This window comes from Lynx rufus, unplaced genomic scaffold, assembly GCF_022079265.1.
Source record: "Lynx rufus isolate CCGP_SWC_20201006 ecotype Redwood Valley unplaced genomic scaffold, mLynRuf1.p SCAF_6, whole genome shotgun sequence".
In the NCBI taxonomy this organism is placed as follows: Eukaryota; Metazoa; Chordata; class Mammalia; order Carnivora; family Felidae; genus Lynx; species Lynx rufus.
Window position 1 is genome coordinate 48,931,432 of NW_025814878.1, and position 17,582 is coordinate 48,949,013.

General features: G+C 44.3%; 1 protein-coding gene across 8 annotated transcripts in view; it reads left to right on the plus strand.

Moving 5' to 3' along the window:
- Positions 1-17,582, plus strand: part of SCML4 (Scm polycomb group protein like 4) — a 124,948-nt gene that overhangs the window by 61,350 nt on the left and 46,016 nt on the right. For all 8 annotated transcript variants that reach the window (XR_006966204.1, XR_006966205.1, XR_006966206.1 and 5 more), the window contains 2 exons: positions 14,491-14,620; positions 16,783-16,983. Coding sequence is in view for 4 of the 8 variants with exons in the window: in XM_047102365.1 (XP_046958321.1) it covers positions 14,491-14,620; positions 16,783-16,983 (331 nt within the window). In the remaining 4 variants the exon portion in view is untranslated. The remainder of the gene's footprint in view (positions 1-14,490; positions 14,621-16,782; positions 16,984-17,582) is intronic.

Here is a 17,582-nt window from a genome sequence, read left to right on the forward strand (position 1 = left end):
ATGTTTAACCCTTTCTCTGAGTCTTGAGAATAATATGAGTGAATTGCAGGCAGAAAAGGAAGAATTCAACGGGTAGTCAGATGTCAGTGCTCCAGAGTTCATAGGTCATGCCTCCTCCCAGGGCCCATCTGCCCATGCCTCTTGGCCCAGGCCTGCAGCCACATTTCTGGGGCATGCTCACTGCCGGGAAAGCATCATTTTATGGCCTTACTGCCTCCTTCTCACCCCAGTCGAAGAAAGCAAAAACCTCTTAACATCACATTTTCTCTGAAGAGCCCTACGCCGACTGCCATGAAAACAGCCTTCTTCATTATCAAACAGAATTTACATCTCAGTTTGAAGCATCTGCTATTGGTTTAGTTCAGAGACAACCCAAGGTCAACAGATAGATTTTCCTCATATTTCGTGACTAAAAAGACTATTAAGGTCTTTTTTTTTTTAATTTTTTTTTCAACGTTTATTTAGTTTTGGGACAGAGAGAGACAGAGCATGAACGGGGGAGGGGCAGAGAGAGAGGGAGACACAGAATCGGAAACAGGCTCCAGGCTCTGAGCCATCAGCCCAGAGCCTGACGCGGGGCTCGAACTCCCAGACCGCGAGATCGTGACCTGGCTGAAGTCGGACGCTTAACCGACTGCGCCACCCAGGCGCCCCAACTATTAAGGTCTTTTTAAAGAGATAAAGAGAGTCTGCATCAAGGAGGAGCCCTAGCTTCTATTCTGTACTGGCAGCTGATTGTCATGTCACCTAACAGTGGGATTTCCACCTTCTGTGTCTTTATGATAGGGATTATGATTTAAGCAGGAAGAAGAAAGTGCTGGGTTTTAAAAATAGCTGTTTGTCCCCTACACATCATCATCATCGTCATCACCATCATCATAATTAATACTAATAGCAAGAATAGTCGTATATAACATTTATTCAGCACTTCTGTGTTTGAGGCTCTGGACCAAAGCACTTTGTGTATATTTTCTTATTTGAACCCTGATAGTGAGGGAGCTAGAAAAACTGCAGGAATTAGGTATGAGTGAACCAAGTCCCACAGCCTGAGGCTGCCTACTGTTGGGCCAGAAGTCCTCTAGACCTTGGCAATCTCTTTGCATTATTGTTCAGAATAGTAATTATGCTTTCCCATTTACTCTTTCCAAATTATGTCCTGTCTGCTCTGTTTAATGAGCTTAGAAACGTGTAACATGTTTAGAAAGAAGATACTCTGTAAAATATTAAAGACAAATGGTTAACATGTTCTGAAATGTTGGTAATTGTATCGTTGAGAATATAAATCCAGCTACTGTGACAAAGGGGAAGCAACAGTGGCCTAAAGAAGAGGAAGCTAACTTCTTTCTTATGTTAAAAATCAGGGAAGCCCATCTGAAGGTGACATGATGCCTCCATGGTGTTGGGGACCCAGGCTCCTGCTCTGTTGTCTCTTCTTAACAAAAAGTGCTCCTCTTAACACGAAGTCCCTACCTCACGCTATAAAATGGCTCCTCCAGTTCCCTCTTTCCTGCTAGTCTAGCCAGCCAGATGGAGGCAGAACTAGTGGAGGCATGTCTTTCCCCTTTAAGGACTCAATGTTCAAGGCTGCACACACGCCTTACACTTGCATGCTGCTGGCCAGAATCTAGTCACTTGGCCTCACTTAACTCCAAGGGAGGTGGGGCAAAGCAGTATGGGGTGATCAGGTGGCTGGCTAAAATTCAGAGATTGCATTAATAAAGAAAGAAGGGAGTGTGGATATTTGGGAATAACCAGCAGCCTCTGCTAAGTACTTACAGAACAGTCTTCTGTTACTTAGAAAATTTACTCTATAAAGAGAGTGATTTTCTAATAAACATAAGGAAATGCAACATTATGGTTTTTTTTTTTTTTTTTGAGAGAAAGAGAGAGAGCACACATGCACGAGTGGGGGAGGCGCAGAGATAGAGGTAGAGAGAGAGAATCCCAGGCAGCCTCCGCACACGAGGCTCAAACACAAGACCCTGGGATCAGGACCTGAACTGAAATCAAGAGTCAGACGCTTAATCGACTGAGGCACCCACGTTCCTCACAACATTATGTTTCATTCCCTCTTTTTTATTGTCATCCTTTTCTTCCCACCCCCCGACCCCCAAAAGAGTATGTGTTCTTGGCATTGTGTAACAAGGAAGTCAAATTCACAAAACTCTCAAGTAGGAAAATGTTCAAACTTAAGCAGAAAGCGTTTTGTTTGTTTCAACACTTGTTTAAAGTCTCTTTCTAAAATGTGTTTTCACAAAAACTGTCAAAATGGCTTTGATGATTCTTTGATTGTCCAGATCTTATATTGTCTTAGAGTCATATTTTGGAACACCAAATGTAGCATGGTAGTATGCAAGGGAAGAATAGATACCAAATAACCCTTCCTGTCGCTGTCTTCAAGGCCTCCCCTTGCTGATGGTGGGCTTGGTGCCCCACCTGTGCCCCATGGAGGAAAATGATTACACAAGCACAAAAAACAGCACCTAGGGTAGGGACTATCTCTCCTGTGGCTTTCTATTACCCTCCAGCCCCAACGCCAGGGCTGGAGCAAGGGCCAAGGTTGAGGTGCAATGGTGGGCGTGAGGTGCAATGGTGGGCGTGAGGCCCTCCTGTGCTGGTTTATGATTCCCCGCAGCGTTCTGAGTGTAACTCGGGCATGAATGCTAGTCGATGTTTCCAATTATGTTAAGAAGTAAGGGAAATGTAAACAGTGAAGTTGTATATTGGAATTCTGCTCTTTTGTTGAGAATGGGATAAACTTCTTCATGAATTTATCGTGGACGGATGATAGTTTGTCAAAAAAAATAGTTCAGTTTTTTGTGCTATTCACGGTGTCACAGCTACAAAGAAGGCACACTTTTAAGTTTAGTTTGTGTTTTTACCGTTTTCTCCATCACTCTCTCAAGTCTGTAAGTCAACAAAGTAGTAAAGTCAGCCCTAATTCGTAGCATTCGCCAATTTCCAAGGTGGAGATGTTCCCAACATGGCCAGGTTCAAGGCGCCAAGATGACATCTAAGGACATGGTGTCAGTATTGATAATAAAATAGTTAGACAGTGATGAGTTTTGAGTATCTATTACCTTGTTTTGAATGTATTTTAAATTAATTCTCTGGAAGTATATATACTTTAATGTTTAATAATCACCGTGTTTAACAAACAACTTGCAATATTCCTGAAAATATAAGTCATCCTTTGTGTACAAGCCGACTCCAGCCTCCCACTGCTCTGAGCTCCTCTATGCACATGATGCCTGTCACTGGACGTGCCATGTTTCCTCTCTCATCTGCAGGGCTGACCCCACTCCTGCTGATGCAGAGAACTTGGCCTCCTCACCAGTTTCTGTAAGAAACCCAACCACACCAAGCATTCCTTGAAATGTGTGGTCTCTATCAAAGATTGTTGGGGTCAGAGGGCGTAGAGACAGCATCCCATTAAATAATTCTCACAGATAGATGCATTCTTCTGAATTTCCCTTTATCAAGTGTTTGTTTGTTTTCCCTTTTCTTTGTTCTCTCTCCTGGTACCCATGGAGTACCAGGTTCATCATCTCCTCTCTCAGCTTCCCTCGGTCGGGAGGAAATTAAACCATTCTTCCCTGCCCTCGGCAAAGCAGCAGCCACCCATGCCCCTCACCTCTGCTCTTCACCAGTTTCAGTGGCTGCCTGGGTCCAGAGAAGAATCTGAACCCAGCACAGAGATGGTGGGAGAAAGCTCCAGCATCCTCACCCTGTCTCCACCATGTTTGTACTTCTGAAAGGCCCAAGAGAGCCAGCCCATTTCCCTCCCACCTCCAAGCATCCCTTTCTTTCTTCATTGTGATGTAGGCAGTTTATTGTATTGGGGTACTTTTATTTTCTTAGAGAAGCTCAAAGATAGCTTAGCTAGGATCTCAGATTTAACTGAAGGGCATGTTGCCAAAGCAGGCCTCCAGGCCAAGGGATACTGGCTGCTCCATCCCTTAGGTGTTCAATCTCTCCTTCAAGTGCAGGGAGAAGAATGTATGGGTAGACCCAGAAACAGGCTGACTCCTAGGAATGGGATTAGGTCATTGGCTACAACCTTCTTGTTGTTGGAACTGATTTGCATTTCTAACAAGCAAGTTTTTAGACTAAAGTCTGAGGTTAAGCACAGTGAGGTATTGAGTTTTCCCTAACTCTACTCCCACAGCATCTCATCAGAACCCTGGGGGAGTTTTATGTGGAGAAAGAGGGTGAGTCTAAAGGAGGAATGTGCCCCCAAGAAAAGCTACGGCAGGGACATGAACAAAGTTATTCTCAAGTAGGGCTGTAGAGGGGAAGAAGGGAGGGGGAACATGATTTTTTTTTTTTTTTAATATGGTATATTGGTTTCCTAGGGCCGCTGTAACAAAGTACAACAAACTGTGTGGCTTAAACAATAGAAATTTAGTGTCTCACAGTTCTGGAGGGTAGAAATCCAAGACCAGTCTACACCTTGGCTCATAGAAGGCCTTCTTCCTGCATCTTCACATTGTCTTCCCTCTGTACTTGACTGTTTCTGTCCAAATTTCCCCTTTTATAAGGATACAATCATATTGGATTAGGGCCTACCTTAATGACTTCATTTTAACTGATCATCAGCAAAGACCCCATTTCCAAATAAGGTCACATTCACGGGTCCTGGGAGTTAGGGCTTCAACATCATTTTGGGGGACACATTTCAACCCCTAACATCCAGTATAATAATCTTCGCCTTTAAACTAGGCATTTAGTCCATTTATGTTTAAAGAAATTACTGATAAGTTTGGGTTTAAATGTATATTTTATTTTGTGTGTTCTATTTATCTCATTCATTCTGTGCTCCTTTTACTCATCTTTCCTGCCTTCTTTTGGATTTTTTTTTAGGTATTTAAATTTTTTTCTACTCATTGAAAGTTAACACTCTGTTTTCTATCGAATTACTATTCGGCTTGTGGCAGTATCTTTTCAGAGATTCTGCACACTCCCCTCATTGTCAGGTGGGGGTGGGGGTAAGGTGGGGCAAATTTACATCTGGCTCATCTTTATCCTGAGGTTGTAGCCCTTTGGGTGAGCCCTGAGCTCCACAGCAATTCCTGAGGCCTAGATTTCACTTATATATTGGCCTGATAATTCTTTATATATTATCAGCCCCTCTGTACTTTCATTAACCTTACATTTTATCCATTACTTGTGGTTGTTTTCAGTTGATCCAAATAACCTAGTTTTATTTTTTTTAAAACATATTTTTTAAATGTTTATTTATTTTTGAGAGAGAAAGAGTACGAACAGGGGAGGAGCAGAGAAAGAGGGAGACACAGAATCTGAAGCAGGCTCCAGACTCTGAGCTGTCAGCACAGAGCCAGACGTGGGGCTCAAACCCACCAACCGTGAGATCATGATCCGAGCCAGCGTCGGATGCCCATCCGACTGAGCCACCCAGGCGCTCCAAATAATCTAGTTTTCTATATTTTCAGAAATAGAATTACAAAGAAATTTAGGATGCCGCATTTCTTCTATTCAACATTCAAAATATGGCACTGACACTGGTTTTTGTCTCAAATTCTATGATGTTTTCAGAAGTAGTCTAATGCAGGGTATATACGCATTATGGATTAGAAGAGAACTTAGAAACCAACAATCTACCCAATCTAATGGCTTTGGAAGATGAAGCCGGGAAGCACTGAATGAGTTGCTCAGAGTCCCATATGAACTGGTGGCAGACCCAAGATTCAAATCCCAGACCTAACTCTGAGCCCTGTGCTCTGGCTCTTCTCCTGCAGGGCATCAGCAATGTGTAGTTGATGACTGAAATCATGCCAGTTCTCAGTGTCCACTCTGTGGGTGAAGAAATGTGGGCGCTCTCCTTCTTGTCATGCCCTCTCTCCATACCATCAGCAATAATAATAACAAACCTTTATGAAGTTCTACTTTGCATTAGCCCTATGCTAAATGTTTACGTCTAAATCTTGTCACGTCCCTGTGAGGAGGTATTGATATCCTCACACAAGTGAGGAAGGACAGGCTCCAAAATCCTAACTGACAAGACTTAAGACAGGGTTGGTGTGTGGCTGAGCTGGACTTCGAGCACAGATTCCAATGTAGGTGCCCACGGACACCCTGAACTTGTTTTTAAATTTTGCTTTGTTGGTTCATCTCTGCTGATGTGCAGGCAGTCCCCTAACCACACTCTCTGTCCTCAGATTACCAACTTCTTGCTGTCAATCTATGAAATGTTGTTTATTTGGTACTTTTGTTTCTGCCACGTTTGCAAAGTTCTAGAAAAATACTGCAGTTTTTACATCAAACGATCCTTCCTCTGTTAGCGTCCCCTGGCCACACATCTCAGTTTGCAAACAAACCCTCCCCTCCCCCAACTCTTTCCAGTGATTCTCTAGTAAATGTCTTAGAGAAGGTCTTCCCTGAAAGACAGCTGGAGCAAGAAGCTCTCCAGGCCCTGATTTTGGATCTGTAAATGGAAAAGAAAGATGAGCTGCCCCCATATTCCATATTCCCCAGCCCTCTTTGGTGGAATCGCCAGCTGGCAGGGACCAACTCCTTCCTCTTCTGCTTCACCCACCACGATACTCTCCCCAGCAAAGCACAGCCCCTCTGGCAGCCACTGGAAACCATGCCCTGGATGAGGAGTCACCACACCCGTTTGACTGAGGTTTTGAATTTCAGGTAAAGGTGCCAGCTTTGCCAGCCTCTGTACAGGGTTGTTGGCTTTGAAGGTCAAGGATTAGCTCCAATATGTCACAGCACAGCATCCTGGGCACCTAATCTTCCTCCAGTCTTATGCGTCCAAGAAAGAGGCTTCTCCTCCCTTCTTCCTCTCCATTTTACCCAGTTTATTCTGCCAGATCCTGCTTTTAATACTTTACAAATAAACCATATTTTTGGAATACCTTTAGATTTACAGGAGAGTTGCAATGATAAAACAGAGATTCTCATGTACCCCACACCTAGTTTCTTGTGTTGTTAACATTTTATATTACTGTGATACATTTGTCACAAGTAGTAAACCAATAATAATACACCATTATTAAATAATGTCCATATTTTATTCAGATTCATTAGTTTTCCTCTCTTCTGTCCCAGGACCTATCCAGGATATCACATTAACATCTTGTTGTCATGTCTCCTTAGGTTGCTCTGGGCTGTAAAAGTTTCTCAGACTTTCCTTGTTTTTGATGACATTGGCAGTTTTTAGGAGTATTGGTCAAGTGTTTTGTGAAGTGTTCTGTAACTTGGGTTTGTCTGATGTTTTCCTAATGATTAGACTGGGGTCATGGGTCTCTGGGAAGAAGATTCCAGAGGTAAGGTGCTATTCCCATCGTGCCATGTGGAGGGTGCATACTATCAACATGGCTTATCACTGTGGATGGTGACTTGATCACCTGCCTGAGGTGGTGTTTGACAGGTTTCTCCACTGTGAAATTACTTTTCCTCATTTCCATACTGTCCTCTTTGGAAGGAAGTCACTATGTGCAGCCCACACTTAAGGAGTGAGAAGTTACACTCCACAAACCGTTTGGAATATTAATGCATAGGAGGTTTGTCTCCTCCATGTGTCTCTCTAGTCAATTATTCATTTATGTCAGTATGGAGTCATGGATATTTACTGTATACTTTGAATTATAATCCATTACCCGTTCTTTATTTATTGCTCATATTGTTCTAGATTTGGACATTACAAGCTCTTTTGATTGACTCACATGTTCCTATGACCTGCCCTCATCATTGTGTGTGTGTGTGTGTGTGTGTGTGTGTGTGTGTTACTTTATTTTCTGGGACAAGACGCCACAGGCTCATCTTGTGTATTTCCTGCCCTTGTCCTAGAATCAGCCATTTCTCCAAGGAGCCTTTGTTCCTTTTATTGAAGAATGGTATTAGAAACCAAAATAGGAGCATGGTGTTTTGTTTTGTCCACCTAAAAAACAAAACACAGCAGTGGTGCCTGGGTGGCTCAGTCAGTTAAGCCTCTGACTCTTGATTTCAGTTCAGGTGATGATCTCACCGTTGGTGAGATTGAGCCCCAGGTCGGGCTCTGCGCTGACAGTGTAGAGCTTCTTTGGGATTCTCTCCCTCCCTCTCTCTCTGCCCCTCCCCTGCTCACGCTTTCTCACTGTCTCTGTCTCTAAATAAATAAATAAACATTAAAAAAAAACCCAAACATAGCAAAACAAAACAAAACAACAACAGCAACAACTAGCAATGGCAAAGACAAATGCCCTTCCAGAGGAAAGCTTGGATACATTGGGCAACAGGTAGCTCTCCATTCCACATGGGAGAGCCACTGACAGAATGGGCCCCACATCACACCAAAGGACATTCCTAGTCACTGAGCTCATTTCTGTCTTAGGAGCCCTCTAAAATCATATGTGACTCCCATTTAGGAATGTTTTTTTTTCCTTTATGTTAGACAATGAGATAGAAATTTCAGAATGCTAACTCAAAGGTATTCCTACTGATGATTTATTCTTTTATCAAGAAGAATTTTTTTAACGTTGTATACCACCCACAGTTGCATGAGTTTTTCTTCTTTATTCAAAAGTCCCACCGTTGTTTTAGAGGTTGGATGAATTCAGAAAGTTGGCCCTGCAACCAGCTGACTTTTTCTAATGTCTTGAATTGCTTTATCTGGGCAGAAATGACAGACAGAAGTAACAACCAGCTATAATTGTATTACTTCATAGGAGGTGGGTTCAATGAACAGATCCTTTTATAATAAATATTAACATAGCAAGCAAACATTAGGTCATGGTGCTTAAATGAACAGTAAACAGTGTCTGGCAACCCAAGTCTTAGCTGCCATCACTTTCTTCACCACCATCACCATCCTCCCCATCCTCTCCATCCTCCCTGTCCTCACCATCCTCACCATCGTCACCATCGACACTATCATCATCTGTCTAGGGAAGGATCATGAGGATCTTTGGGTGATTTACTTAAAGACCACAGGCGAAAAAATGACAACCTGCCAAATCTTGCCTTTTCCCCACCAACATCATTATCTGTATGTTGGTTGGAGGGCTTTCAGCCTGTAAAGGAGGATTTAGCCAGGCCCTTCCAGAGTCTGCTATCCACAGTCCTTGGGCACTGCCACCACCAGCCTCTCCATCACAAGGCATGCAGGGCAGTATATCATTTCTCGAAAGACTGTCAAAGGGACACTTAGTGCATAATCTGGGAGAACAGGCAGCGTAACTGTAACCCTGTCCCACTTAGTAGGTGAGGGAACCATGCTGAAGTCAGTCACAGCAGGTTTCTGGTCTGCTCCCTCCCACCACTAAGGTTTCTTTCAGATTGTTTTTATAGTATTTAGCAGTGTATTGCTACGTGATGGGCCCTTTAATTTTTCAAATGCTAAATGCAGAATAAGGTGAAGTCTCTGTTGTTAATTGTAGCTTCTGATGAACACAGTGTCTCTCGCAAGAGCCCCAGATGCTGCACCCATACAGCCCGGTGCAGCCAGTGTGCTCACTTTTGACTGGTCTCCTTTTAAGTTCATTTTAATGAACTTAAATTCATGTCCACACATCCCACTGTGCCTTCCACGTTGCTCAGCAGCCACACCCTGTGCCCCCACTTCTCCTACCCTCCTAGTTCATTAACACGCTCTCCTCTGTCCTCACACTCAAGCTTCCAGCCTCACTGAGAAACTAGTAGCCATCAGAAGAGACCTTTTGTAAGCTCCCACCTCCACATCCACCCACCCCAGATCGAGGCCGTTATATTCTGCTTTGCAATAAAATAGATGAAAGGTCCGTGTTTCTCTCTCAGGCCTTGCCATCCCCCTCCCACGCACCCGCCTCCATTCACTAAATCTCATCCCCTCTCACCTATTCAGAGTCCTGAAGCTAGTAGCTCTGCACGCACGCCCTCGTATCATCCTTTCTTCCCTCTCGACTGGATTATTTCCATCAGTATTAATACATGTTTCTCCCATCTCAAATACCAAAAACCTTAAAAGATTTTTAAAAACGTTTTAATTGTAGTAAAAGACACATAGCATAAAATTTACCCTCATAACCATTTCTTTTTTTAAAATTTTTAATGTGTATTTATTTTTGAGAGAGAGAGAGACAGAGACAGAGTGCAAGCGGGGGAGGGGCAGAGAGAGGGGGAGACAGAATCCCCAACAGGCTCCAGACTCTGACAGCTCAGAGCCCGATGTGGGGCTCAAACCCACGAATCGTGAGATCATGACCTGAGCTGAAGTCGGACACTCAACCGACTGAGCCACCCAGGCGCCCCTCATCACAACCATTTCTAAATGTACAGTTCTAGTGTTCAGTGTATTCACATTGTTGTGCATTCAATTTCCAGAACTTCACCTTGCAAAGCCAAAACACTGTACCTGTTAAACAACAACTCCCCATTCCCTCCTCCCTCCAGCCCCTCGAAAGCACTATTCTACTTTCTGTTTCAATGCATTTGACTATTCTAGGCACCTTATATAAATGGAAACATGCAATATTTGTCTTTGGTGACTGGCTTATTTCACTTAGCAAATTTCCTCAAGTCTCATGCATATTGTAGCATGTGCCAAAATTTTCTTCCCTTTCAAGGCTGAATAATATCCCCTTGTGTGGATGTACGACCTGTTGTTTACCCATTCATCTGTCAATGGACATTTATAGTTGCTTCCTCGTGGACTGTTGTGAATAGCGCTGCTATGAGCATGAGTATCAAATACCTCCTGGCTTTCAATTCTTTTGGATATAGACCCAGAAATTGAATTGCTGGGTAAATCTATTTTAAATTTCTTGAGGAACTACTACACTGCTCCATTTTACATTACCACCAAGTGTTCAGATTTCTACACATCCTTGCCACTACTTTTTATCTTTTATTTTTATTTGTTTTTGATAGTAGCTATCCTAATGGATGTGAACCATTTGATCTGACTTTTCTTTCTTGCTACTGCTAATTTTCGGCTCCCCTTTCAGACAGGCCTCCTTGAAAGAGTTGACTTTACCTCCTGATCCCAATGCTTCTCTTCCCATTATTTCTTGAGCTAATTCTAATCAGGTTCTCATCCCACCCACTGTACAACCACCTCTCTTGCTGAGAAGTTGCACATCGAAGGGCCACTTCTAGTCTTCCTTGTCGGATCAGAGCTTTTGACATGACTGATCACCCTCTCCTTTGTGAAACACTTTTTACATTTGGCTCCCACAAGGCCATACTCTCCCAGTTGTCTTTCCGCCCCACTGGATGTCTTTCCTGTTTGTTTGTTTGTTTGTTTGTTTTAATTTTTTGGGGGGTGCCTGGGTAGCTCAGCTGGTTAAGCGTCTGACTTCAGCTCAGGTCATGATCTCGTGGTTCGTGAGTTCAAACCCCGTGTCGGGCTCTGTGCTGACAGCTCAGAGCCTGGAGGCTTCTTTAGATTCTGTGTCTCCCTCTCTCTCTCTGCCCCTCACCCACTCATTCTCTCTTTCTCTCTCTCAAAATAAATAAAACATTTAAAAAATTAAAAAATTTTTAACGTTTATGTTCATTTTTTGAGAGACAGAGAGAAAGAGAACATGAGCAGAGGAGGGGCAGAGAGAGAGGGAGACACAGAATCTGAAGCAGGCTCCAGGCTCGGAGCTATCAGCACAGAGCCTGATGCAGGGCTTGAACTCACAGACCATGAGATTATCGTGACCTGAGCTGAAGTTGGCTGCTTAACCAACTGAACCACCCAGGCACCCCTTTCCTGGTTTGTCTTGCTGGTTCCTCCTCATCTTTCCAAGACTTTTCATATTGCAGTTTTGCAAGGCTCAGTGGTTAGATTTTTCTCTTCTCCATCTATACACTCCTTCCATATTATTCTCTGATGATCTCACTCATTATCATGGCCTTAAATGTCAACTCTGTATTGATGATTCTCAAATTAAATCTCCCTTTAGACTTTCCCCCAGAATTCCATACTCTAGTACATGCACCTGCCTACTTAACATCTCTACTGGCATGTATGCATCATAAACTTGACCTGTCCAAAACCAGCCTCTGGTCTTCCCTAGTCTGTCCCCCCATCCCCAAACCTGTTATTCTATCTACAGCCTTCCTAGCTCAAACCTTGGAGTCATCTTTGACTTCTTTCTCTCTCACACACACCACAGTCAGTGTGTCAGTAAGTCCTGCTGGTTCTACCTTGAAAATCTATGCAGAGTCTGTCTACTTCTCATCTCCTCCACTGCTATTAACCTAATCCAATCTACCGTCATCTCTCATCTACTCTGGATTAGTGGCCTCCCGCTTTTGTCCCTTTTATCTCTCCTCAAAACAATAGTCAAATTGTTAAAATGTTAGTTTAGATCCTGTAGTTTCTCTGCTTTAAAGAGCTCAGGGTAGCGGCACCTGGATGGCTCAGCCTATTAAGTGTCCGACTCTCGATTTTGGCTCAGGTCATTACCTTGCAGTTGTGAGACTGAGCCCATGTTGGGCTATGCACTGAGCACAGAGCCTGCTTGGGATTCCCTCTTTGCCTCTGTCCCTCCCCAGCTCACGTGCATACATGCTTTCTCTCTGTGTCTCAAAAAATACAATAAAATACAATAAAATACAATAAAGCACAATAATAAAATAAAATAAAATAAAATAAAATAATAAAATAAAAAGGAGCTCAGAGTAAGTCAAAGAACTTACAGTGTCCTGCAAAGCCCTGTGGTTTCACCTTTCCAGTCTCACTATTGCTTCCCTATGTTGCACAAACCCTCCAGGCATGCTTTTGTTTCAGGACCTTTGCACTTGATATTCTCACTCACTGGAATATTCTTCCCATAGACACTGGTATGACTTGCTCCCTCATCTCCCTGGAATCTTTGTGCAATGTCACCCAAGAAGTGCCTTAACCACCCTATTTTAAAACTTCAGTCTAGGGGTGTCTGATTTCCTCAGTTGGTTGGGCATCCAACTCTCGATTTCAGCCCAGGTCACGATCCCATGGTTGTGGGATAAGATCCCACGCTGTCAGCACAGCACAAAGCCTGCCTGGGTTTCTTTCTGTCCCTCTCTCTGCCCCTCCCCTACCTGTGCGCGTTCTCTCTCTCTCAAAAATAAACATTTAAAAAAATAAATAAGATTTTAATCTAAAGTATAACTCTACACTCTATTCCCTTTTTCTATTTATTTTTACCTCCAGCTATTATCACCTTCTAATATACTATATCATGTACTTTATTCCATTTGTTGTCTATTTACCCCCAACAGAATGTCAGTTCCATGAGGGCAAAGACGTTTGTCTGATTTGTTCCCTGTTGTATCCCTAGTAACTAGAAGAGTGTCTGGCTTGCAATAGACACTCAATACATATTTGTTGAGTGAATACATGAATAAATGTAGAATGAGTGCATAACTAGCAGTAGGAATACTGTTTTTTCAAGACTGTCATTATTATTCTATCCTAAAAATCCAGGAAGCAAGTTAGGATATGGGTGGGGTCGGCATATATATTTACAAAAAAATACACACCCTTGCTACTCAAAGTGTGGTCCACAGACCAGCAGCATCAGCACTGCCTGGGAAATGCAGAACCTTAGGCCCCACCACAGACTTCCTGAATCAGAATCCATCCACATTTTAATAGGACCCTCCAGGGGACTGAACCTTAAAGTTGAAAGGCAGTGGAGCAGTGGCCCCCAACCTTAACTATGTATTGGAATCATCTGAGTACATGTTACAACTCCTGATGCCTTGGTCTCACCCCAGAGATTGATTTAATTGGTCTGTAGTAGAGAACAGACACAGGTCAGTGGTGAAGAGGTGAAGTGACTGCATTATTCATTATTTTTTTGGTGGAGAATGAGGATTAGAAGATTTTCTGTCAAATCTTGGTACAGAGAGTGACTTGTTGGCATTGACATAATCAACCAACCAGTCATCTCCATCTTATTTCATAACAGTAAATTTCAATTCCTCATTTGTGATTTCAAATGAGACCTTCAAGGCGGCGGCTTCTCACTACCCGACAACACAGTCATATCCACACTCGGGCCGCCCTTGACAGTCTCCACTGCAGGAAATAAACACTGAGCAGTATGTAAGCCCCTTGGAGGAATGTCTTCTGCTCTCTTTTCCGGCAGGATCCAGTGATCTTTGAGAGCAGAAAGCTCATCAGAGACTGAGGAGGGATTCAGGGTCAGTTTCGGGGTGGCTGTTGGGAAAGCCCTGACCACAGAATTCTAGGTATTTGCAGGCTGGGAATTCTCTACCCTGCGCCCTGCACTCAGAGAGCTTATACGCTTCAATGGTTCCTGCCTCTTGTGTCCCCACACTCACTGCCTGACACAATCATTTCCTGGGTGACTCCAGTATAAGGGTGGGATGCAGAGCTGACCTCTGAGTGTGACCCCAAACATGAATCTTGAACATGAACTTGAATCTGAACTTCCTTAGCTGCACAATAAAAAGGCATGGAAACATGATAGAGTAGCAGTGGCTAATTGACATCCACGAAAAATTTGGGGCAAGTGTAGGGAGCATTTCCAGATTTTCCTTGACTAAGTGGGCTCTGTCTTGCAGCTCAAGTCTCGGGTTCTTATGACTCCTTTAGCCCTCTCGCCTCCGCGGAGCACACCGGAGCCCGACCTCAGCTCCATCCCTCAGGATGCAGCCACCATACCCAGCTTGGCCGCCCCACAGGCTCTCACAGGTATGTCAGCCGAATGACGTCTAAGGCTGTGATGGTCAGCCAGCCATCTAGCAGTTACTTTGTGAACTGGAGAGCTGCCACTGGGATAGCTCTAATGAAGGATTTAGTGTGTTAGCTGGCAGGCAGGACAACCAGATTTCTCTGAGAATATTAGTTTAAGTGTCTCACAGGTAGGATTACTTGAAACTTGGTTTTCAATGCATCTCAGGTTCAGCTGGTTGCCTTGGGGTGGGACTAGAAAGAGTGGTGTGGTGGCCTGGTGTTTTATTTTCAGAGCCAGGTTTACTTTCCACCGAGAGTGACCCTGCCCACCTTGAAGAGTTTCCATCTCTGTGTTTGTGCTTCCAGATCCCCTAAGGACCCTAACCTCTCTTAACCCCACCTGGTGGCTCCAATCCAGTCAGAGTAGAGCTCAGTCCAGTCTTTCTCATGGGGTGTCCATCAACAAAGAGTTCCATCATGAAAGTACCAGCAGCAGGATGGCGTCTCTCTCTCTCACACACACATAAACTGTCCTCATCACAAGCCATCCCTACTCCTGTCCCACTTAAATCCATTCAATTCCCTCCCATTGCTTTTAGGTGAAAATCAAACTTAATTTGGCCGATGGAACCCTGTGGTACATTGCTCTCCTTTCAGTCCCTAGAAGTGCCCCCTCCCCCACCCCTGCCCCATAGGATTTCAGGATATTGCCTTCCTTCTATCTGGAATGACCTTCCCGCTGGTCACCCTACTCCTCCCTTGTATCTCAGTTCAGGCATATCTTGCTCCAGAAAACCTTCGCTGATTCCTGCCAGGGTCCCCAGGATGGGCCCTCCTAGCACTTCCCTAGTGTCTCTCTCGAAGCCGTGGTCCCACATGGCTTCCTGTGGAGCTCTGAGTAGCTCTGCCTTGCCAGCTAGGCCCAAAGCTCTGGGAAGCCAGGGACTGTGTGAATCTAGTTCACCATTTTCTCCATAGGGCCCATTTAGCACAGTGCCTGGCATGAAGTTCCTAGATATCCTTAATCATCTGGGATGAGTTCAAGGGAAGGCAGCCTGGCAGAGCAGAAAGAGCACAGGCCTTGACATCAGAAAGTCTGGAGTCCCTGTTGTACCACTAATTACACTTTAGACTTTAGAACAGCGATCCAACCCTTTAAGCTTTGGTTCCTTCATTAGTAAAGAAGTAATCATACCCCACTCTCAGGCCCATCTTGAGAATCAAACAAGATAAAGTGCCCAAAGTGCCTGGAATAGAGTAGATGCTCAACAAAAACTTTCTTCACCTTTGTTGTTACTGTTTCATCCTTTCCAAATCCTATTGTTGTCCCCTTAATGTCCCTTTTCAACACTGCTTTGCACTAATAGCCCCCAAAGTAAGTTCCTCATATCCTGGGATGAGGGCGGAGACAGCCAAGGAGTTGTTAACATGGGGAAGAAACTATGACACCTACTATTAATATTTACTTAAAAATTTTCTATTTCTTGGTTATGTTTTAAAATGCATGCAATATATTAAAATAGTCAAGAATGTATATAACCTATAAAAAAATAAACACCTTTTGGGGCATGTGCTCCAAATTTGTTTACTGATGGGGTATATTACTTTAAAAGTGTGGGGACCATTGGTTGGGCTTCCCTAAACGGGCAGCTGAGTATTTAAAATCTCTGAGATTATAAATACCACTCTCCTTAAAACTTCACTGAATATATAGTCTTTGGATAAGCAGCCGTGTCTTAATTTTCTGATTCACTGAAGGTTAACAACAACAACAACAAAATTGGCAAACATTACATGTAAGCTTAACAGCTCCTTTGGAGGAGAAGGGAAGGTTTTGGTGTGTGCATTTCCAGTATGGAAACACATTTATACACATGGTCCACATGGGTCTCCATTACTGCCTGCGATTCAGATTCGAGTACATCACAGGGGACCAACCTGTCTATCTGTTCCCAACCAAGAGGTTCTCTTGAGAGCAAGCCTCTGGCAGTTGGGAGTGATTGGCTCTTTTCCCCCTTTTCCTTCTTACATTGGGAAGAATCAGTCCCACTTGTGTTCTTCTCAGCCTTTCCCAAGGTGAGGGCCAAGGTGGCACGGCTGAGGCATCCTCCATGCACACAGGAGCAGCCGCCTGGCCTGATCCCCCTGATGCTGAGGGCTTCATGGCTCTGTTTCCACAGTCTGCCTCTACATCAACAAGCAAGCCAACGCAGGGCCATACCTGGAGAGGAGGAAGGTGCAGCAGCTCCCTGAGCACTTCGGGCCCGAGAGGCCGTCAGCAGTCTTGCAGCAGGCCGTGCAAGCGTGCATTGACTGTGCCCACCAGCAGAAGCTTGTCTTCTCCCTGGTCAAACAAGGCTATGGTGGTGAGATGGTATCAGGTAAGGCCCGGGGGCACGTTGTATGAGAAGGGACGTGGGTGTCTCTCTGAAGATGGAAGAGGTCATATTCAGGCTTGGGGGACAGTGGCTGTGGCCAGGGTCTGTCTTCCATCCACTGGGCTCCAGGGGACTTAGGTTAGCTTGTGTGCTGACGGCCTCTCTCTGGGCTTGAGGAGAAGATGCTTCCAGACTTCAGTAAGAATGCTCACCTTTAACTCTTCTCTCACCCACCCCCCGCTTCCAGCTCATCGGTAAATCCTATTGCTCTAACTTCAAAATATATCCAGAAGCCAGCCATGGTTCACCACTTACAGCAGCTACTCTTTGTTCTTTAAAAATCGAAGCCATAGCGTGCCCCTCCTCTGCTCTGCACCCTCAATGGCTCTCATGTCACTCCAAGAAAAAGCCCATGTCCTCATGACGGCCCAGAGGCCCTATGTGAACTGCTCCTGCCTACCTCTTTGATCTCCCGGTCACTTCTCTTGCGTCCTCACTCTGCTGCAGCCTTGCTGGCCTCCTTGCTGTTCCCCCTGTTATCCTCCAACCATGCTCCTGCCTCAGGGTCTTTGCACCTGCTGTTCTTTCTGGAATGTTCTTCC